Source organism: Lissotriton helveticus, chromosome 5_1, assembly GCF_964261635.1.
Source record: "Lissotriton helveticus chromosome 5_1, aLisHel1.1, whole genome shotgun sequence".
In the NCBI taxonomy this organism is placed as follows: Eukaryota; Metazoa; Chordata; class Amphibia; order Caudata; family Salamandridae; genus Lissotriton; species Lissotriton helveticus.
Window position 1 is genome coordinate 115307198 of NC_136065.1, and position 24263 is coordinate 115331460.

At 42.9% G+C, this 24263-nt stretch overlaps 1 protein-coding gene across 5 annotated transcripts in view; it reads left to right on the forward strand.

Moving 5' to 3' along the window:
• Positions 1 to 24263, forward strand: part of DENND1A (DENN domain containing 1A) — a 1341914-nt gene that overhangs the window by 819516 nt on the left and 498135 nt on the right. For all 5 annotated transcript variants that reach the window (XM_078641835.1, XM_078641836.1, XM_078641838.1 and 2 more), the window contains exon 13: positions 13415 to 13540. In XM_078641835.1, coding sequence (XP_078497961.1) covers positions 13415 to 13540 — 126 coding nt within the window. The remainder of the gene's footprint in view (positions 1 to 13414; positions 13541 to 24263) is intronic.

The following is a 24263-nucleotide window of genomic DNA, read 5'->3' on the forward strand; positions in this document are numbered from 1 at the left end:
GGCCCTTTCCACTCTCCACTATACCATTTGGCCTCCCTGCAAACTGTAGGACCAGCAGTCAAAGCTTTAAGCGGGACGAAAAAACTGGGGGGGGGGGGGCTTCTCTCAAAGGGGCGTGGAGGATGTAATTTAGGGCGTGGCTTAAAAACATGTCAACTAAAAATCTGCGCTCAACATAGTGTTCCACCGATTGGTATTTTGCTGTTTCTGTCATTGCATCCAGATATATATATAATAGAAGTAACATTACACCTACAACAAGCCAGGACTATTGACATTGTCAATGGTTGTTAGTTGCATAAGATAAATAACCAACAACTATGGCTTAGTTGTATAGAATATTGAAAATGCTTCAGTTCTGAAATGACGAGGCTGTGAAAGAACTATAACAAGGCTCTTTGAAGTTATGTCAAAGGCAGTGAATGGTGGCACTGATGCATAAATAAGATTTTTTTCCCCCTTGAGGGTGAGGGCAAAAATGGAGAGCCCGATAGGGCCCGTCTCACCACCTGCTTTTTAGAGCTGCAGGTGCTGAGCACCAGCAGGACCCAGCCCACTTAAAGCCCTGCCAGTATTGAAACTTGAGTGTGAAGTGAGAATCTCACGGATTATGGAAGACTCTGTGTTACATTTGAACCACTGGTACACGCGGTAGTACATGCACTTGATAAAAGTGCCCATCGCAAGCTGTGCCTAATTGACAGTGAATGTCATTCCTCTTCCTATTTTACTGTGATGCCTTGAGCATGTTCATTGTTCATCCAGCTTTCACTTCTGAAGTCATGTCCCTTTTACCACCCACCAGACTGGGCCATAGACTGTGGAGTCCATACCATGGCGACGAGGCTCTTGAATGGCCACAGATCCCATGTTTGGATTCCTGGCTATACATTTCCAGAGAGAAATCACACGAATATGAAACTTTCTGCCCGACTTGACTCTCAAGGAAGAACAAAGAGATGATGGGTAGAGTCCATTCATCACATTGTGCTCACTGTGGCACTAAAGACAGGCACCAAGAATATGCAAATCACCCTCGCTCCAGTAGGAACAGTCCAGCCCAAACCACCAGGCCACCTCCCTCCCAAATGGGATCACAACAACCCAGATCGATAGCGGCTTTGTTAGACCTTCCAAGGGAGGCGCATCTTGTATTTTATTGATACCTAAGTGACCTGTGGGTCTCAGGAACTGGTATATTCATTTATTTATATTTCTTCATATATATCTGTGCATTTATGCCATTTTTCTTTAGCACAAATATGGTAGGCAGGCATAAGCGTGCTTTACAATAGCAGGAATAGGGTAGCTAGTGACAATGCAGACAACATAATAAAATTAAAAAAAGACAATTCAGAATTGTGGTAAAACAAAATGGGGAGTGAATGTCTACAGCAAATATATATATTTGAAAGCAGTTGATACCAAGCAATCAAACCACCAAAATGAGGGCATGGTTGTGTAACTGTGGCAGTGTAAAAGGAGTAAGAGCAATCCAAGAATACAACAGAAGACAAAGTGTAGCCAGGAGAGTCGACCAAACCAGAGAACATGAGGGACGCTCAGGAAAGGGAGGAAACTAGTAAAAGAAACAGAAGTGTAGGTGAGAAAAAGAGGGGGTCATGGGTAGACGGCAGATCAAAGGAACAAAGAAGCAGTTAACCAGACCAGGATGGAAGTGTTTTTGGAACAGAAAAGTTTAAGATCTGTTTTTAATCTTGCTAGAAATTAGGTGTTGCGAAGAGACAGGGGAAGTGAATTCCATATTCTGGTCATACTACCTGAACGAACTGGGCTATCTTTCTGTTTATGAAACCTGTACCAACTGGAAGTGTTTCTATGCTGCATAGAGACCGTCGACTTCCAGCCAGTTTCAGCTTTAAGGACTAGTATGGATGGGTGACTGAGTGTAACACCTCGAGCTTGATTCAGGCCATCTTGGAAAGTGGATTTGCTTTGATTGGAAGCCACTGAAGAGACAGTAAAGAAAGTGAAATGTGATCACATTTTTTAATCCAGTGACAAAGTGAGCCGCATATGAAGAACTGCCTGCAAAAGAGCCTGGTAAAATGTAGGTAGACTCTGTCTAAACAGAATTATCATATTTGATTCTAGATAGCACCTGTGTAAGAAATTGGGGTGTTGGTTGACTGTGCTGTGAACCCTGATCAAGCAGCAACCACAATCCTTGTCAGAGTGAGGCACAAGCCAACCCTAAATTAACCTGTGATCAACCCTCTGGTAGCTCGGCAGCCAGGCTTAACTTAGAGATAATGTATATAGTATTTATGCAACACTTCAAACAGTAACATAATGAAGAACACCAGACAAATAGGATCCCACAGCAATTTTGAATAGTAGAATTATTTGTAATAAATAAAACAAGGCCAAAACGAAAGAAAATTCAATCAGTAGAACCAAAGATATGCAGGATTAAAGATTTAGGTGAAAATAATGCCAAAATGCGCGAAGCTCCAACTGTAGATGTTTGGTTGTGCCGGACCGGGAACAAAGTCACTAGTTCAGGCCGACCACAAAGGAGTGTGGGCCCAGTTAGGTGCTCTGAACAAAGAACCTTAATTCCTGGTTTGAAGAGCGGTGCGAGGATCCGCGTGGAAGATGCGTTGCACAGCAGTACCAATGAGACAGTTCTGAGTTGCATTGAAGCTGCACTGTGAGTTTTTGCATCGACGTAGAGGATCCCTTTGACGATGGCTTGTGATGCAAAGTCCACAATCGAGGATGCGTCGCCCAGTCGGAGTGATGTGTTGGTTCCGAGGATCTGTGAGGCTGAGATGCGGAGTCTGGCATCGTCGTGGAGGCTGGTTTCAATGAGGGATGTGAGGGCCTGCGTCGAGGATGCATCGTGCAACGGCGGTTCCGATGGGGCGACAGAAAGCGATGCGGGTCTTTGCAGTGGCTCTGCCATGCAACAGTGGCAATGCGTTGGTTCTGCTTGGGATGTACTGTGCAGCACAGAAGATGTGTTGCTTTCGCCAGATTAACAGAGGCTGTCAGAGCACCTTAGGCACTCTTCCAAGGGTCCAGGAGTGGGGTGGGACTATTTGGTCGGGTAGACTGACAGAGGGTAGCATCCAGGTGCTGGGGTGGAAGTTGTTGGAGTCTTCTGTCCCTGAGGTGCAAGTGAGGAACCTAGCCAACTAGGGGGTCCTGGGTTGAACACATGGAGGACCAGTCCTTCTCACCCAGGCAAGAGGACAGCAGGTCGTAGGTCAGCACACCAGGACAGAAGTCATTCGTAGCAGCAGTCCAGTAGAGTGCCAGTCCTTACAACAGCACAGTGGTACTTCTTCCAGGCAGAGTATCCAGAAGTGTACTGAAAAGTTGGTGTCTGAGGACCAATATTTATAGCTAGTTGTGCCTTTGAAGTAGGGAGATGCTTCTAGAGGCATGCCTTTGAAGTCACGGCTGCCCTGCCTTCCCTGCTCAGGCTCCATACTAACTACAGGGGGTATGCAGCACTTAGTGTAGAGGCAGGACACAATCTATTCAAGTGTGAGTGGGTCTGTGCCCTGCTCCTCCCTCTCATCCTGTTAGTGATGGCCCGTCGAGACACACCTAAGCTCCCTGTTGTATGTTGCTGTCTAGGAGGAATACACAAAGCTTAACTGTACACCCAGTCATGTTACCCAGAGTCAGGCTGCAGGCACTAAATGGGTAAGGCAGGGAAATCAGAACTAACAATAAAAGGATATTCCCTGCCTGAATAAGTGGTTTTCCTTACAAATAAAGACTTTGTCGAATATCAGAGAAAAGGAAAAGATTTCTTTTATTTTGTCAGACCCTCACCTGCTCTAATAGTGGCATGTTTCATCATCAGGCCTCATCCTGGTCCCTAAAAAACAGGATGGGCTCGACTGTACTTAAGGGGAGCACTTGGGGTATTTTTGTGACCGTGGTACTTAAAAAAAAAAAAACTCAAGTGAACTTCATTTTCCCTATGTTATCCATTGTTTGGGTATGGTTAGAAAGTATAAGTCGGGGGTAAGGGTGTTATGGTCCTCAGACCCTAATAAATTGTTGACATGTTTCAGCCCCCACACTAAGGCCACTTGGGTCCAGGGCTTTCATCAGGGCATCAATCATACTACACTGCCCCAGATAAACAATCACTCCACTTGAGAGAGCATGCAGTGCTAACTAGCATGCAAGGTGAGTATTTAATCGCCTTTCAATAGCTGTAAAATCTTGATTCCTATAGTAGAGAAAACAGCTGTTTACTAGCAACAGGATAACAATGAGGAAAGCAATGAACCAGATATTTTCATGTTCATTCGTTATTGGTGATCATCAACCAAAATGTCTCTTGCTGTGCTGATGCTATGATGAGGCTGACATACATGCAGTCATGCGCAGTCCACGCAAATAACATCCTGTGAATGCTGTTTGTGTCACACTTTGCGCGTTCTTCCGATCATGCCATAAAAAAGTCTGGATACCATGCTCAGAGGTAAAGGTGATGCTTTTTTTATGAAAGAATCCATGCGATCGCACTCAAACCAAAGCACTGCTTGGGAATCCCACCACGCCACACGGGAGGAGGGCGTTGCATGCCCCTGTAGTCACACAATGATCACAATTGGAACTCTGTGCTTTGGTCATTGCATATCCATCTCACTTGGGGGGAAACATTGATGGAACTTAAATCACAAGTCAGTATCTTGCGCTTTGGAAGGGGAACCACGTCTGCAGGCCGAATGTTATCAGTGTCATAGTTCAAGCACTTTTTTGTATATCCAAAGAAGGTATGCTGGTTGAGCGATTCTAGTTGCTATTGAAAATTCTCATATTGGTAGTTAATCAAAGAAATATTTGCCTCATACTATCCATCTGCCTTCATAATATGCCTTGTTTTATTATACTTTTGCCCTCTACTACCTGTGTTATACTTATGAAAAACTTGTAAATCATTGACTATGTTCGTGCAACACTAAAAGCTAATTAATAAATACAGTACTACAGATATCTGTATCGCAGATAACTATAATCAATGCATGGTGCCATTGAAGCAGAGCTTCAGATAGAGTTGTGTCACATCAAAGTCTTCCCTCGCCCGCAGTCTCAATAGTATCCTTAACACTCACCTAACTTTCTTTGCTCGATTTCAGTAGCATTTTGATTTTTTACATTTTCTTTAGTCTTCTTTCATGCCTAGTACACAGCTAAGAGTATATTATCACACTTATACATCCAGGCAATTCAGTGAGACTGAGCCCTAATAGATGACACTGCTACCAATCCCTGCCCCTCAGAATCACAACCAGTGATCCCCAAATGACTTTTGAACATCACCAAAAGGTAGAAAATTACCATGGTAATACTCTAATACAATACAGTTCAGTGTGTACTTATATTTAGGAATTGGTACCCATTGCCCAGAAAAGCTGCTCATAAAATTGAGATTTAATACTCAGTGTTGTTCTGCATTTACATGAAGTTCCTACACAACGGTTGCAAAGTCAGAGAGTGAAGTTTCCTGCATGTGTCGTTAATGACAAATTACTGTTCACTGTAATCGGCTTCTTGGCGGATAATGCTAAATGATCATGTCATGCCCATTTGTGAGACTAAATAACAATCACTTGGATGTTCCAATCCTTCATTCGAAAGCCCAAGCGATAATACTACGATTTGGATAACATGACCATAATGGAAGAAGCATACACTTCCAAAAATTGAGCCACCGTTAAGAGGAAGACTTTACTAAGTAACAGGTACAGTTTCACAAAACGTTTTCAGAGGCACATCATGATTGAGTGGAATACCTAATCATAACAGGTCTGTTCTTATTTCAGATTCCACACTGAATGCAATCCTAAAGGAATCAGGAATCTCTGGTATTTATTATGCAGACCAAAACGACTAAGAGATATATTATGTGCACCTGAATTCAAAAGAGGTTCATTGCAGAACACCACTAACACCAATGTATTGCCTACCACTAAAATAGGCATTAAAAAAGATTCTAAATACCTCCACAGTTTCACTCTTTTAATTAGGGAACTTTAATGTTACCTTTGTCATTTACATCTTGCAATGCCCCTGCAACAAAGCCTGTGTCTGGGAGCTTTAAGGGACAATTGAAATATTCAAGCACACCTACATAGCGTCAAATCATACCAGAAACACCCACTTACATTTTAGCCAGCATCACTGCAAAGACTGTACATTTTCTTTTCATGCTACTGAGGGGGTTCTGCTCCATTCCAGAAGGGGCACAAAAGAAGTGGCATTAAGGACAAAAAGAAAGCACCTGAGATTGGACTGAACAGAGATGAGGAGCTGCACAGCTATCTCACCTAAGAGATGCTCTTTGTTGTTTGATTGTTTTGGCTACTTTGACACCTGTCAGTTCATCAAGCCTTCTCCTACATTGATCTTAAAGCATGAAACGACCTGCAACTACACATACGAGCCGGGAAGCAACCATCACAACGGGGTCATTACCACGCATGACCATTACCACGCATCCTTTAGAACGAACAGGCCTTTGCCACGCATGTCCGTTACCACAAATCATTTACAACGAATATGCCATTACCACGCATGTGTTTACCACAAAATTGGGCATGCATGGTAAAGACATGTTTCTTGCAAAGGATGCATGATCTTCTACACTCTTTTCTAACTATTCCTCCTATTACTCTTTTAGTCGGTCGAGTCAGTTAGCTAGTGCCAAGAAACAATTTATGTGACGGGACTCTTTGTACATATTTTGTCCCTCTCATTATCTGATTCACTATCATTTCAGGTTTTGGCATTTTTTGTTTCTTTGGCTGTAAAATCTCTGGTGCCACCAGTAATTTAATTCTCTATCCACGATAAAATGTTATGAACCATGGAACACTACCTGATATCTGTCACAACTGAATATTTGGAAAGCATTAAGAAGATCACGCATATCTCTAATGACCAATCAAGTTCTTCATGACGCCGCTGACTACTATGTACTTGCTGTGGCGGTATTATGGATGGAATCTTTAGATACTAGATAGGCTGTGTTTAAGTGGCACGCATGTAAAACCTGGAGACATATGGATCTATACGAAGTATAATTTTTCCAAGCATCCCTACAAAATAGTCCACCGAAGAATGGTCCTAATCCATCAGCCACAACAACACAACACGTATACTGGTTGTTTTGAAATTGTCATTTAATGTAAATGAAGAAAAATTAGCTTGAACTTCCCCCAAATGAGGTATCTCAAGGGCCCCCTCCATCTTTGGCGCTTGCATCACTGAGCACACTTGTGTGGGCTTGAAGCTCATCACTTCCTGTCTTCCCCTCCCACATGTAGACAGAGTTCTGTGAAAGATTTGAAACCAGACATATGTTTTGACGAATAGCTTCTCTCGGAGTTACAGCTTTTCCCGTATGCTCTCCGGTGTCTCTGGCATTGCCGCCAGCCCTGCCTTCGCCTTCAATGCATCATTCATTCTTTCGGTGAAGAAGGCAGGCAGTGGGACCACACTGAACTCAGAACCGGTGGGTGTGAGTGAATGCCAGCTCTGCTGGGAGTGATCGTGATTTTGTGTGAGATGCACTTACAAGCTCATTACTCACCGCGCTCGTGCTCTCGCTAGTAGGCTTGCTTCTCCGAGTGTGTTCTTTGTATGTGTTCTTTGTCGTAGGGTAATTTTCTGTTCCAAATAAGCCTGAAAAGTCGTCTGCTTTCAGCGTGGTTCAGGAAGTGTGGTTTCTCAGAAATGTCAGATTTCAAATAAAAAGACCATCGACTTTTTAGTTTTCCACAAATAATTACTGCTTCTGCACTGGATCTTCATTTTTTAGGTAAGTTTGGATTTTAATTCTTAAATACGGGGATTTTAAAAGCCTAGTGATGTCTTTGAAATGGATTTATTTCTCTTTATCTCCACTTGTAGTTATTTAGAACTACCTTAGGTTAAGAAATTGAAGTGGTAAATAATATGTGGACATGAAAGCCAGTATTTGTAAAGCGCGAACAATTACCCGAGGGTGTCAAGGCGCTGGGGGCCGTCGGGAAGATTAAGCGAGCTATTGCCCAGAGTCACATGGTGCTGGGTTTGCCTGCCGCCGGCGCCGGGGATCGAACCGTGAGCCCCCGTGGTCCGGAGTCAGTCGCCGATCATTTCATATTATAATTCTCAAATACACCTTATTTTTTCTGAATTACATTTTCCTTCTAACTATCTTTAAGGAGGTATTCTCACTGAAATAAATGTTCTTTCATTATGCTCAAGATCAAACAGGCTACAAAATATAGCACTTAGAAATTATGCTTTTTACTCACAATGTAATGGCGGTTTGCTCGAAGAGCTGGAAAGATGCCTTGCACAGTGCGGCTTCATACGCCGCTAAAGGTCTTCCTCTTCTCACCATGGCATGACCATGGAGGTGATGCCCTCCTTTGGAAAGCTGTTGCCTAATTATAATATTAATATTATATGGAATAAAATACTCCTGGTGAAGAGTGAGTATTTTGCAGATTACTCAGGATTTCTGTGTCTGCGTAGACTAGAAGAAACAAGGGCACCTGATTTACAAGTTCGAAGAGTTCTGAGGTTACTTGCAGCAGTGTTTATATGTGCACAGTGTATTTTATTCCTTATATTACATGGCACCTATGAGCAAGAGGAGGAGAAGGACGGCCCCATGGATTTGTGGAAGGGGTTAAGGGCAGTTGTACGCACTGTAAGAAACGTTCTTGGGGAGGAAGTTTTATGTTAATCTCTGGGGTTATTTTTGTTTTCCATTATCAGTGCTCCCTGCTCTTAATTCTCTCCCTTCTGCTGAATTATGACTGAGAAAGCGGCCATTGCAATGCCAAGCATGGAAATACCACAACAGATCTCCTGCGCACAGAGCCTTGTCTGTGTGCAGCCACAACCCCATACCCCCGCCCCACCTGTTGTAGCCCATTCTGAAGCCAGGTGTGGGACACTTTTGGCTGGTGATTGCATGTGTCTGCATTGATTACATTAATGAGGCATCACTTTACAGATACTTTAGAACACAGTCATTCGGTTAAGAGCCTCAGTGATGCAGGGGGTTCAGATAAGATGTTTCAGAACTGTTCAGTTTTCAGGGCTTTTCTGGGACAAAAGTAGTCTGGCGCTGCCCTCTCCCTGGAGACAGTGCTTTCCACAGCTTGGGGTCCTGGACCCCTAGTGATCAGCCTCCATGTCTTGTTTATTGAAAGGTTCAGTGGGTAATGACTGTTTTGCAGAACTGGATTCGGTTGAGAGTGTGGTGCGTCATTTCTTTAGCTTCCCTCGCAGCCCAGTGTGGGTAATCAAAGCATGCCACAATCAGGGCTCTTGTTAGCTCTACTCTGGGATTGTTGCTGATAAAGTGGGAGGATTTCTGAATCTTTGCTGCTTGTCATTTAGCTTCTCTAGGTGAGGTAAATGTTGCAGTAGCCCATGTGTACCATTACCAGGTTTCTAATTAGCTCACCCCAGGAACTGTTACTCAAGGCTAAGAAACCTTTCCAGAGGAGGATCTCCAGATTGATGGTTTGGTGACAGCATTGACTTAGGAAGGAAAGGTTGTCTCTGAATCAGACTTGTCTACCAGGTTCCGTACATCCACATGGAGGCTCACCAATTCCAGATGGACATCTTGAAGGATGGAGGTGGATTCTGTTACCCTCAGCATCAGGAGCTCGGTTTTTGTTCTGTCCTCTTGCAGGAAGCAGAGGGGAAGGGGGAAGGGCAGAGGAGTTGGCCTAAGGGCTAGGGCGGTCAACCTCGAATCAGGGGAACTGGGTTCGAGTCTCGGCATTGACGCTGAACATCCTGTGATTCTGGGCAAATCACTTAATCTCCCCGTGCCTAACAAAAATGAACGTGTCCTCATGTAACGCAACTGGTGCAATGTAAAGCAACTGGGGCTATGTAAAGCGCTCTAATACCCGATTCGGGTCAAGTTCGCGCTATATAAAACTCTGCAAAAAAAAAAAAAAGAAAAGCAGTCTCATCGGCCAGCGGTTCGACTGATGCTGCTCTAGGATCAGTCGAAGCGGTGCACGTGGACATTAAAGAGCGGATTGGATCAGAAGGACCGCTGAGGTCCTCTGCATGTCACCCTGCCTGAGGATGATTCTCTTGACCCACAGCAAACTGTTCAGCTGCAGTTGGAAAGGAACAATCATATCCATGTCATCGAAGACATCCATTTCATGAAAGACACCTCATTAGAAGACCAAACCTGGAGTCTGTTAGGCAGGGATCTACCTGGGCTGCTTCTCGCTGAAGCACGTGAAAGAAAAGGCGCGGAGAGGACTACTGGAGCCTGCCTCGGCTCCTATGCTCTTTCCCATCCAGTAACCGCTGCGATTCTCTTGCCTGGGGCTGGTGATCACAAGCCCTGCTCCTGGCATACTTTATTTTATTTTAATTTTTAAATTATTAAACAAAATAGGCTAATGGTTCCAAAGTGCCAACTGTTTGTGCTGATAAATGAGTGGCTGAATTTTAAGGCGGCTTATTATAACTTCCACCTCATGCATCCTTCTTCACCAAACTCTTTATCTCAACCTTACAGGATCTTTTTCATCCATTCCTTCCGCCTTTGTCACAGTTTTCCAATTTCTCTCTTCCTCCTTTTTCTGCATTTTTGCCTTTCTCTGTCTTCCTCCGGTGTCAAGACTGATGGTGAAGAGCAAGTCCTGGTGTCCAGAAATGAGTGCGCCAAACAAGCACTGGCCATGCTGCTTGTCAATGGTGCAATAATAGGGTCCTATATTGTGTGAGAAAGGTTTGTTCAAGTGGGAGCTTTGCAGTCTAACAGGTCAGAAGAGAAGAGTATTCACAGCAAGTATTCATGGGTTCACCTTTCATGCATATACAGGAAAGCAATCCCTGGTCCAGCACTGTGACGTAACTAATCATCTTCAATAAATGAACATGTGTGACATCACTTTCTTATTTAAATGGCATCCTGATGTTAGGCTCTTGTAATAAGAAAATGGTGCGTGGACTGGTATAAGGTAATGGTACCACTTGCTTTGTAATAATAGTGATACTTATAAAGTCATTATCAATAATTTTGTAAATAATAATCAGATTATAATGGTGGTCATGGTAAACAGCAGAGGAATTGTGTTGATTTTTCAATGCATTCTATTTGTGTACTTTCGAACGTACATAAAATTGTTTCTATATCTAAATATACTAGTGGGAATGATTTCATTATAGTAATTGAACCCAATTGCCGTAAGCATTTTAGGGTTGTTTTGAAAAATGAAAATGCCCCTATTACATAGGAATGCTTGAACGGTGTGATCCTTGTTTTACATTCCGAATCATCATTTTCTTTCTTGGGCTCTTTTTTGAGCTCTGCTTCTACCACCGCTTTCCCCACTTGCTTTCAGTGGAATTTGGTAAATATTACTCTGTCATTTGCCGCGGTCGCGCTCCCTGTTCTACCTTCTATTCATTACTTTACTCCCCTTCTAACCATGAGGCCTGTTCCACACAGTCTTCCACACTTCCTTCTGTCCTTGATTTTTCTACTTCACTTAATTCTTACTCAGTTGCTCCTTCAACCATGGCTTAAAGCCGAGCTCTGTGCTGTTTGTCACTTCGAACACCTCTGACCTAAGCATTGCACACTGGAGCTCTTACCTCATTTTCTGTCATCTCATGGTACTTACTCACTTTGGCCCACAGTGGCAAAGAATCTTTTTACAGCAATTTCTTAATGATCAAGCACACACCCATTATTGAATTTTTTTTCACGTTCAATCACTTTATCCTCCCGCTTCTGATCCTGTGCTTTTTTCAAGCGCACTCCACCGAGGACTTTCCTACCTCCACTAATTACTTTTCTTCTGTCTCTGACACCTGTACTCTTGTCTTCTCTTCTGCAACTGATTCATCTTCTCCTTTGTTTGATTTGTTCTCTAGTATCTCTGATTTAGAAGTTCTCTTGTTTCTTTCCAAGGCCATTTTCCCATCTTGGCTCTTTGCTGGCCCAACCTGTGTTCTCCTCACATTTCTCGCTTAGTCCTGATGCTTACCCATTTCATGTCATTTGAAATTTTCTCCTCCTTCTTCAAGTCTGCAACTATTCGGCCTCCTCTTGACTCTAATGGTGTTGCTAATTTTAGAACTATCTCCTTACTTCTGTTCCGCTCTAAACTACAACCTATTCTCTCCTGTACGATCTGGCTTCCGCCCTGGCCATTCCATCTAAACCACGCTCCTCCACTCTCGACACAATTAATATTCCTTGGTTTTAGCCCTTCTTGATTTCTCTGTTGCTTTCACTGCTGTGAAGCTTTCTATTTTTCATTTCTCTTTGTGCTCTAGGCATTTCGAGTTCTGTTATGGCTTTCTTCCTATCTTGCAGTCTGGTCCACTTCTTGGAATGGAACTGTTTCTGCCCTTTATCCTCTTCACTATGTGATAACTCCAGAGTCTATCCTTGATCCACTTCTTTTATCTCCTACACTAGTCATCAATTTTTGGTTACCGAAGCTAGCAGCTTGGATTCACATTTTTATGCAGACACCGCCCAAATCTTTTTCTTTTCTTTCTTCATTCTCTGTCTCTCTTCAGTAACATGTTCTCCTTCTGTCGTTCCACCAACCAAGACTGGATGGTTCCTCAATTTCTAAAACTCAATCTCAGTAAGATTGCTATTCCATTTTCCCTGCCCTCTTCTATCCCCCTTTGACACTGTTGGACTTTTTTCTGCTACCCCTATTCTGTTACATCCTCAACCTGAAGCCTCCATTTTCAACTCTGATCTCAATGTCACTCCTCATATTGCTGCTACCCCTAAATCCTGTCAACTTCAACAGTTCAATGTATTTTTCAAATTGAAACTTCATCCCTTTTTTTCTCTCTTTGAAACTTCTACTTTCATTTTGTATTGCTTTAAACTATATCCCCGCTTTTTATACGACACTGCCTCATTGTTACTGCTACGCTGCAGTCCATGCAGAATGAATGTATTTATCTTCTGCTCTTTCACCTCCATCAACTACTCTTGTTTCTGAACGTTCCTGTTACTCTGTGAATGTCTTTATGTATATTGTCTTCATGTCACCACTCTTTAGTTCCTCCTTATTTAACTTCTCTATCTCAGCCCGTTTGCTTTCTTCCCCCGACTTCAATGTACTTAGTCCAGCTTCCGCTCTTTTTATGTTACTGGGCCCTTTTTGTGGAATCAACCCCCTCCAGTGTTAAATCTACACCTTGTTTGGTTTCATTCAAAGGCTTGCTAGAGTCTAAATCTGCCATAAACCTGAGTCATGACTACCTCATACTGTGGTTTGACTGACACATACTTTTTTAAATTGTTTTGTAACATTTCACTTTATACAGCAATTTGGATAACAGTGCTATAATAAATTAAAGAAATAGGTAAATACATTTTAATCCTAACTTGAATTTCTTGCAGGTCTCTGCACTGAAGAGCCGGCTACGGAAAGTATCTACAACAACGGGGGATGGTGTCGCTCGAGCATTTTTAAAAGCCCAGGCATCCTTGTTTGGTAGCTACAGAAGCGCTCTGAAAATTGAACCTGTAAGTCCATCTTTTATTTCTACTACGTCTTACCAATGACATGAGCCGCTAATATTTGTGATTTCCATGTTGCTTTAAAAGCTTTCTGCTAATTGCCTTGACTAACGCTTCCAGTGTTAATTGTGGAGAAATTTATTTTTATGTTTAATTGATGTTATGGACTTGTTTTGTGGCTGTACTCTGTCTTGCACATCCAGAGATATCAAAAATCTTTAAGCGATTAGTTAGAGTTCGGCGGAGAAGGTACTCCATCGAACTGCGTGGCAGAGCACTCTGTCTCCCAATCTGCCGCTATAACCGCTCTATTTAGAGTCAGATGAACCGTCATGTTATCTTTGGAAGAGAGGAGCCCTTGCTGGCTCCATCGGTGGAAACCTTAGACGGACGGCCCCACAAGACATTAGGACGTCAGTTAAAGTACCTCAGACCGTCCACCACTGTTCCATTTTGGACCGCCAGGCTTTTCCTGGCAGTTCCAAAAACCTACTCACCTGTTGATGCTTCAGGAGATTCCAAAATGCGTCTGCCAAACTGCTTTCGATCTATCCGTGCGAACCCATATCACGCCTGGTTCCATAGTGATACGCTGGCTACGTGACGCTGGCTTATGGTGGGACCCGAGCATGGATTTTGCTTAACAGCAAACGTAGGAGCATGCCGCTACCACTGTAGCTGAGACAGTTTATGTAACTTTCAAGTAGATGTAGGACAGTCCTAGATTTGTTTGCAAAGATTTCGAGATGGGAAACTATGTTCAATTCCCGGGACAACACAACCTTTCTGTATAGGTTTCCTTTCTTTTTTTTTTTTTTAAGTTTGATTTATTGAAGAAAAAATAAAGGAAAGGGAGTGAGGGGGAGAGGGGGAGGAAGAGTTACAATGAATAGATATACAAAATAAGCAATACAGTAATGAATTCCATGCAAGGTATGCACAACAAGCATGAAGAATTATGAGCAGTAATACTTACATTAGATAAAAGGCAAAATTAATATGATAAAATTGAATAATTGTAATAAGCAAAAACAAGAAAATCATGGGGGTTTACGGACTTCAACTGTGTTAGGATCAGGGGAGGGATGTGTAGGAGTAGAGGAGGAAAGGTATGTTACTAAGGGAAGCCAAATCAAGTCTCGTTTAATAGCTAGAGATATAGGTGTAACATAATTAGTATCCAAACGATGATGAAAGCAGACCGCATTCCACCAAGATTGGTAGGAAATAGATGCAGCTTGTTTCCAGTTTGAGGTGATGGTGTGAAAAGCTATGGCTATTAAGAGGTCAAGTAAAAGATAGTGATTAGGGGAAAGAGGAAGTGCTGGTGAGAGAGAACCTAGAAAAATTTGTGTAGGGGAAAAGGGAACTTGAAATTGAAAAAATTTCTGTATTTGCCTCCAAACTTGGTGCCAGAACTGGGAAGTAGGAGGGCAATCGAACAACATATGTTTAAGGTCTGTAGTGGAACAGGGGCATGACCAACAAGTAGAACGGGTATCTGGTGAATAACGGGATAGAACTAGTGGAGTGAATAAGGTTCTGTTGTAAATGAAATATAAAGTTTGGGTGGTATTCGCAGCTCTAGAGGTTTTATGAAGCTTAGTCCAGATTTTTTCCCAAAAAAGTACAGGCCAAGTCTGAGAGAGATCAGATTCCCAAGCAAGTTCTATGCGCGATTTAGGTCTATCATCAACAAAGCGGAACGAATTATACAAAGCGGATGCAGAAGGAGAAGCCTCTAGCAAAATAGAAGTGGATTTATGTTCTAGAGGAACATCATTGGAGGATGACAAGGAGCGAAGATGGGGGATCAAAACAGATAAAAGGGTAGCGTGTTGCGCTCGGGCAGAAGCAGGTAATGAGTAATGGGATTGGAGCTCTTGAAAGGAGAGAGGTATACCTTGAGATACTAATTGGGAGATCCAACATATTCCGCGAGAATACCAAGATTTCCAAAAGAAAGTGCGGTTATGAATTTTGAGGAGTGAGTTGTTCCAGATTGGCTGTTCATGAATGGAAAGGAGGGATGGATAAGATGAAGATAGGAATGGAGATAGGAGAGTTCGAGAATGAGAAATAACAGGTGTGCGAAGACGGGCTAGAGGAGACGAAAAGGATAGAAATTCACGAAAGGTGAAAGGAGAAATGAAGGAAGTTTCCATTTTTAACCAGACGGGAGGATAGTGAGGGAGATCAGAAGATAGCCAGCGAATTGATTGTTTCATGGTAAAGGCTCGATGATATTCCCTAAAATCAGGAAAACGTACTCCAGAGTGAGCTTTATCTTTCCGTAAAGAGGCAAGGGCTATCCGAGGACGTTTACCGTTCCAAAGAAATTTCAATAGTAGAGAATCAATCTTTTTGAAGAACGAGAGTGGGATGCGAAGTGGGAGCATGGAAATAGTATAAAGAAGAAGAGGGGATAACATCATTTTTATAGAATTGAGTCGACCCCACCAGGATAGAAAAAGTGGATGCCAACGTGTAATGGCTGTGTCCATTTTTTTGGAGATGTAATCAAAGTTTAATTTAAGAGTGTCAGAAAGGAGGGGGGCCAACCAAACTCCCAAATATTTAATTTTGGTTGGTTGCCATGAAAAACCCGTTTGAGAAAAAAGATGTTTCTGGCAGAGGGGGTTTAAGGGTAATATTTCGCATTTATCAGCGTTCAAACGATAACCAGAAACCACAGAAAAGGAAGAGACTTGCTGAAGGAAGGAGGGGATAGAGGAAGTAGGATTGGAACAATAAAAAAGAATGTCATCAGCATAAACTGAGAGCTTAACCTGATGGAAGCCAAAATGAAAACCAGAAATGTCATCTAGACGGATTTTAGTAAGAAAAGGTTCTAATGCTAATACAAAAAGTAAAGGGGATAAAGGGCACCCCTGTCGAACACCTCTATGTAAGGAAAAATAATCTGAAGACAGCCCATTAACAAAAATAGAAGCTTGGGGGTCAGAATAAAGTAAAGAAATCAGAGAGATGAATTTGGAGGGAATATTGAACCAGCGTAAAGCTTGAAACATAAAATCCCATCCAATCCTATCGAAGGCTTTCTCTGCGTCAAAAGAGGTAGCTGCGAAGGGAGAAGTTAGAGAGGAAGCCTTGCTGAGTATATTGAGGAAAACACGTGAGTTGTCGGAGGAAAGGCGTCCTTTGACAAAACCCGCCTGCTCAGGACCAAGTAGATCTGGGAGAAGAGGGTCCATGCGCAATGCTAATATCTTAGCTAGAATTTTATAATCAGTGTTGACCAAGGAAATTGGTCTGTAGTTTTTGCATAATGTATGATCCTTATCGTCTTTGGGAATCAAACAAATTAAAGCTTGTTGAAATGAACCACCTGAGGAACCGGCTCCAATGAAGGTTTGAAACAGAAGGAGGAGTTTGGGGAGAAGAAGAGAGGTCAAATGACTATAAAATTCAATAGTAAAACCGTCAGGGCCCGGAGATTTACCATGACGTAATTTAGAGACAGCATGGGATATTTCAGCGATCGAAATATCTTGCTCTAAGGAATGGAAATCCACATGAGGGGGTGTAGGAGTGGGAAGAGAGTGAAAATAAGAGATGAGATCATCAGTCTTGGGGAATTGTTCAGGGGTGTAAAGGTTATCATAAAATTTGACAAATTCTGTAAGGATGTCTTTATCCTTAAATGTAGAATTTCCAGAAAAGGTCTTGATAGATTCAATCTTTGTGCGCTCTTTTCTTATTTTTAAATAATTAGCCAAAAGCTTGCCCATCTTATTCTTGCCACCGTAATATCTGAAGTTACATTTTAGCAAGGTATTAGAAGCAGCGTCAGTCGTGTATTTGTTAAATGAAATCTTAGCATCAATAAGTGATTTAAGAGAAGAATCTGATTTAGATGCGTAATAGGCAAGTTCTAAAGCTTTGATATCAGCAAAAATTTTTGCCGATTTGGCTTCTCGAAGCTTCTTTCGTTTGGCTACAAAATTGATGATAAAACCTCTAGAGGCTGCTTTAAAGGAGTCCCAAACTGTAACAAAAGAGGAATCGGGGGTATGATTTAAGAGAAACAATTCGTTGGCAAAGGCAGTAAATTCGGTACAAAAAGCGGGGTCTGGTAGTAAAGCATTGTTGAATCGCCATCTACCTGAGTGAGGAGAAAATGGGATTAAGTCAAGGTCTACAAATACTGGAGCATGGTCGGAAAGGAAAATGGAACCTATTTCAGAGCGGATGGCATGTTGGGACAGAGATTTGCTAAGGAAAATATGGTCAATGCGGGATTGGGGCTGATGAGGGGGGGAGTAGAAACTATACTCTCTAGCATCAGGATTACACAGTCGCCAAATATCCACTAAAGCATTACTTTGAAAAGAATTCACAAATTGAGTGTGCATTCGAGAGGGTACAAATTTGGTTTTCGACTGACGGTCAAGGAAAGGGTCATGAACTTGATTACAATATCCTCCAAGAAGTATGTAATCTCCAGACAGGGAGGATAGTTTAGAAGAAATAGAGGGCCAAAAAGACTTGTCAATTCCAGTAGGGGCATACACGTTGAAAAGAGTGAGAGGAATGTTGTCAATAAGTAATGTAACAAGAACCCAACGGCCATCAACATCACATTCATGAACGATGGAGGAGACATTTAACTTTTTATGTAACAGAATTACAACACCATTCTTTCTCGTTGCCGTATGGGAACAAATAACCCAAATGACCCACCCAACAACGTTTAAGCTTTAGAGCTTCTGCTTCAGCAAGATGTGTCTCTTGTAGGAGGGCAACATCAGTCTTAAGTCTTGCCAAATGTGAAAGAGCTCTTGCCTTTTAATGGGGTTAGTCAATCCCTTAACGTTCCATGTCGTTACACGGAATTAAACAATGGAGAAAAACAACTAGCAGCAACATGCCTATTAATGCATAAAGAATATACTAAGAAAATTGAGAGTAATGAAAATCCAATGGTAAAGAGAAGAAGATAAGAGAGAAGGAATGAAAAGGGAAAAGGCACAGAAAAAAGAGAGAGGGAACTGCAGCAAAAAGAGTATTGAAACATAGAAGAAAGAAGAAAAGGTAAAAGAGAATGCAAGAAAAGAAAAAGAGTAAAAAGGAAGAGGGCAGAAACGAGTATAGAGACAGTACAAGTTCGAAACGAACGACTGAGAGACATACTTACGAAAAACGGACAGGAATGGGGATGGTGGGTGCGGGAGATGACGACGTCAGCAACCAAAGCGAGTCACCGACCAGTAATATGTAGAGGTCCGAATGGGTAAAACAAAAACACAATAGGAAGCATCAGGAGAGGTCGACGAGGGTAATATCTAAAGGAAGGAGACATACATTAGGGAATAATATAAGAAATCACAGTGGAAACATGACTCGACTAAGTATAATAGTATATAAAACTGTAGAATAGATTAAACAAAACAACTATTAGAATAGGAAACAACAATTAAACCAGAATAAACAACACTAAGGAAAAAGAAGGAGAACCATAATCAGACGAGATCATGAAGAAATATCAGACAGTGGAGAACAAAAACTCTTCAGCCAGGGTTGGAAATGTCCATAACATCCGGATGCAACTGGCGAAGGAAGGCTTGCAAAGCCGCAGGGTCTTCATATGTGGTGGTTTTATCTTTATACGTAACCTTGAAGAGACAAGGATGAAGAAGACCGTATCTAGCATTAATAGCTCGTAACTGAGGTCTTAAGTCTAAAAATCTTTTCCTTCGATCTGCGGTGGCCTTGGAAACATCCTGCGAAAGATATAGACGGTGACCTTCCCAAATGATCTGCTTCTTGAGTTTGGCGGCTGAGAGGACCTGCAAAAGATCAGTATACTGCAAGAACAGCATGATAACACCTCTAGGCTTGGTAGCAACCTTGGGTCCAAGACGGTGCGCTCGCTGGATATTGATGGAGGATAAGGCCGGAGCGTCCAATATCTTCGCAAGGAAAGATTGGAAAAAGACGGTAGGATTGGACCCCTCTGAAAGTTCCGAAAGGCCGTACAAGCGAAGGTTGTTTCTGCGATTTCTATTTTCCAAATCCTCAGTCTGACGCCTGAGGAGATGAATTTCAGCCTCTATTGAAGGGATGCGGGAGCAGGAGGAATGTAAAGAGTCTGAGGATTGCTCCAGAGTCGTGACACGGGAATCCAAAGATGACCACTTCTCCTGCATAGCCTGCATGTTTTTTGTGGTGGCTTCCATAAAGGGTTAGAAGGCACGGAGTTCTTCTAGAATGAGGTCCATGGAGGAGGAATTGCTCCCAGGAGATGGTGGATCTTTCTTTAGCCGCTTGGATGAAGTCAGAGAAGATTGTGCCTTACCTCCAGTTTGAGCTTTAGGAATAGCCCCATGGGCTGAGTCAGATTTCGAAGACTTGCTCTCCTCCATTTCCTGGCCAGGACAATCAGAATCAGATCCAGATGGTAGTTTCGGCAAAGAAGTGATCTTCAAAGTACGGAGTTTCCCCATACAAGGCAGTCAAAAAGCCAGGCGCATAAGGAGGATAGGAGAGATTCGCAATATCAATGTTGTGATGAGTAGTGGTGACGTTGCTTAGAAGAAATAATCCACAGGGAGAGATCAGTCAAAAACACGGGACTGAAGGCAAGTGGCGAGAGGAAAAGTCTTGTCAAAGTGTTAATGCATGGAAAGAACAGAAGCACCAATTAATGAACAAAAGCGTTGCAGGAGAGCAGCGTATGGCAAAATTCCTGTAGGTAGTGACCTTTGAGGATAAAAGGAGGTAAGTAGATCCCAAAAAGATCCAAATACGTCACTGATAAAGCTTGAGAAAAGAGGGTGCCTCAGAAAAAAGTCAAGAGACTAGCATCATAAAGGAGGAACACTGCTGAGGAGCGTAGTTGAGCATGAAAAGATGAGAAGACAGGTGTTGAGCGGCCTTCCTTGAGGAAAAAACTCCATTTGCGTGCAACGCTTTGGCAGCAGGATAAATACAAGACCCCATGCAGTTCACGCAGAAATTGGTAGCTGAAGGGTAAAAGAATGAAGCCTTAAACGTATGTTGCACTGCATTTAAGAGATCTCCTGAGAAGGCTTGAAAGTGAAGTGCAGTAGAGGCAGAAACAAAAGCCGCTATGGAATACTGCTGTTAAAAGTCACAAATGGTAACAGTCTGTAAATGCCTCAGAACGTGTATCAGGTCAAGCTTGAGGGAAAGAAAAAACAATTCATAAAGCTTGTTGCAGAAGGCTTACCATGGGGCGCATTTGCAAATAGAGCACTTCTGAAGGTGAGGTGAAATTTCGTCCATGGGAGCCGAGGGTCGGCTCAGTAAAGAGATGTGCTGAGGTGCCGGCCGCCGCTGCGTTCGCGGGCGGCGCACAAAATGGCGGCAGCAGCCGCGAGAGGAAGCCTGCAGATAACTCCTTCGTTTGCCCGCAGAAAACGGGAACAGCGAGAGCGCCGAGCGCAGCTCACATTCCGGTTTGCGGGACGGCTGCCGAAATGAATAAAATCGCCGACATGGTGCCTCTTGTGTGGAAATAGGAGCTGGTCGGTGACCGAGCGCTCGGTCTACGCCGCCATCTTAGCCGGCGCCAAGCCACGCCCCTCCATAGGTTTCCTTTCTAAGCCCAAAGTGACGTCTTCAAACCATACCTGGGGTTTCCTTAGTGGATATATTTGGAATACTCCACTTGATACCCAATGGCAGGAAATCCACAACACTTTACCCTCAAAGCAATTACTTCTCTCAGATGCCATAACGCTCTCACCAGGGTAATATATTGAGTGCTCACATCCACTGTATGGTTGAAGATGTCCATTCAAAAAACATCTATTCAAGTAGACTCATGCCCAACACTGGCTTAGGCTGGATATCAAACCTGACCCTGGCAGTTGCTCTTCTGTCAACGTACACTTTTCTCGCCTAATGTTGAGAGGTGATGATGATGGTAACGGACAAATAAGTCTGCCAGGTCAGCTCTTTGGGTGGTGGTGTTTGGTCAGGAGGCGTACGGTAACGGGGAGGATATCCGCAAGCAAAGCCATTCGAAGCCCTGTGGAAGGAAGAGTTTTGGAGTCAATCTTTTCTTTGACCAGCCAGCATAGAAGCACTTTGAGTCTGTTGTTCTATAGTCATATCTTCTCTGGTCAAGAATGATTCAGAAAGCAAAGCATTGCCCTCTGTGAAGTTTGCTCAGCAGAATTTAATAGAGGCTTCCATAAACACCGGGAGAAGCAGACGCCAATATGCCGCCATCGCTCTACTGATCGAATACCAATCCTCCATTGAACGGGACCTACGCTGCCACCTACCACACGGACCTCAGATTCTCGTGGCCAGGTCATCGTCACCCCCACGGCAGGCTGTACATTTAGCCATATGGACTACTTTCCGTACACTGGTTAAATCCTATTAGGTTAGAACATTGCTTCTGGTGATCCACGTATCACCACGCGTCGTCTCCATCGCGCCCTGCTTCGCTCCCACGGCATTAGAACAGTAAACTACAGGCAAATGTTTTCAGGCACTATATTTTGAAAGTCCTGATGATGATCCTATATCCCTTGGCTAAGGATCGAAATGCTGTTGACAAAGTTGTCAACCTTATACACAGTGATTTGTATGCTATATTATGTGTAAAGGTGAACCCTCTGCAATTGTTGTTTGTTTTATTGTAATTATTTGATACAGACAACTACAAGCTGCCTGAGCCTTTCTCCATTTTCCTTGGTCATGTGAGTTCATGGATACAGGCTTGTGTCCCACTGTAATTAATTCACATGTTTTTCTTATTCCATTTATTTGCTTATTAAACTGCCCTTATCCGGCTGGATAACGGCTAAAATGTACTACCGATTGGGGCTATATTGATTTCGTTTCGACTCTTTACTTACTCAGGGACCACTGTCTCTTAAAATAAGTTAGCTCCCAAGGTCCCTGACCGATTCACATTGGGTTTCCTTGTACTTTATACACATCCGTAAACACCATGGCAGGAACAAATGTTGTGAAAGCCGCGAGCTTAGAGAAGGAGAATCCAGACTCTGTTTACATCTCATACATTTATCTAGAATCTTTTACTAAACCAGAAACTTTGGTTCCTAATTGGGGCTTCATTGACCACAAATTGTGGAATTCTGAAAATAATCATTTAATGTATGTGGTTTAATTTGAAAACATGCATAATTTAAAGCATATAGGTGTAAATATGACTCATCTAAAAATATACATCATCTGTGTAGTACTGCCCCGAGTATGTTTCCACACCGGTACTCAGCACATTCTGGCTTCTGATGTTGAGTTTAATCCGGATGACTTACACACCTACACAATGTTTGATATATAAAGCTCCTAGTGTTTCAGAGTATTTTCTGTAAAACACTTCACTGCTAGTTGGAGCTAATTTTGCACCATGGCAAATTCCTAAAATAAATATAGAATATATGGGATTTTCATAAGAGTTTTAGTCTGTGTGTAAAAAACCATGGTGAAGTCCGGCAGGCTACTCACCATACCAGACTGAAAGCACCTGTACCCAGCTAATTACCAGAAAATACATTTATTGAGGGGTGTAACACCCCAAACACCCTAGCTTATGTTTTAAGGATTGAAACAGAGACCCTACATGTGTGTGCTTGGTGGCCACGTAGTAGAGGAGAGTCACAGGTCCTGTAGCACCACACAATATGGAAGTTTCAAAATCAGTGTTTTGTCTGTTCACGAGACTCAGTGGCGTGTATCAGGGTGTTGCAGGTCCGCAAGACGCACACAAACTTGTGGGTAGATCCAGGATTCGTTTAGGTTCTGAACCTCGTTTCTCCACAACAATGGTTGCTAGCCCTAGACGGTGGGCCTTCTCAGTCCCTCCTGGAGGATCCCCTGGTTCCTCCATCTGGCAGCTTGTCGGGGAATGCCCCAATAGAAGCAACCACAAGAAGATAAAGATTTTTTTAAGAAACCAAAGAGAAGTTGAGTTGGTTTATTCAACTTTCCTCACCCGCGACTTCACTGGACTCCGATGTCAGTGATAGGTGCATCACCTCAACGAGTATTATTCCTCCAGGACGCTCACGCGTGCTTGAGGCTGCAGCCCCATTTCTAGGACACGGAGTCTGTGTGTGTCCTCTGGGCCACAGCGTTTCAGCATACTTAGGTCTTCAACTCATCCACTGATTGCGCCATCCTACAGTGTAAGGGCGAGTGCCTTCTGGCGTTCCCCCGTGGTGATCCAGTTTGACTTTACCCTTTATTTGGGGCATTGAAGGACCTCTCTGCTTCTTTTTGGCTACTCAGCTCCTTTGTCAGCTGATTTCTCCTTTTCCTCTATGGAGCTCTACTTGATGACATCATCTCTCTGTTGCTGATGGATCAGGAAGTTCAGGTGCCAGATGTGGTCCTAGGACCATTTAATTTCGGATGTTTCAGATGTTCTATTTGGCAAGATTATCGGCGAAATAGAGTGTGGGTTCTTTGCAGAGGAGGCGGCTCCACAGGGAGCAAAGCAGTCTGTGGTGCCAAGGGAGTCGAGAACTTGTTCTGATGAGACCGGTGTTCTTGATGCTTTGGAGAAATGCATAAGTATCTATATTATTTTAACATTCTCAACTCTGTCTTTACTAAAAGCATGATTTACATCCCTCAAGGTATGAGCAGAATCTATATCTGAAGAGAACAAAAGGGTGAATAGGTGGTCAACTTTTTTTCCAATTGCCCATGGTGCAATATCAGCCTCGTCACAAACGCGCTTCTAGGCGCTTGTTGGGGG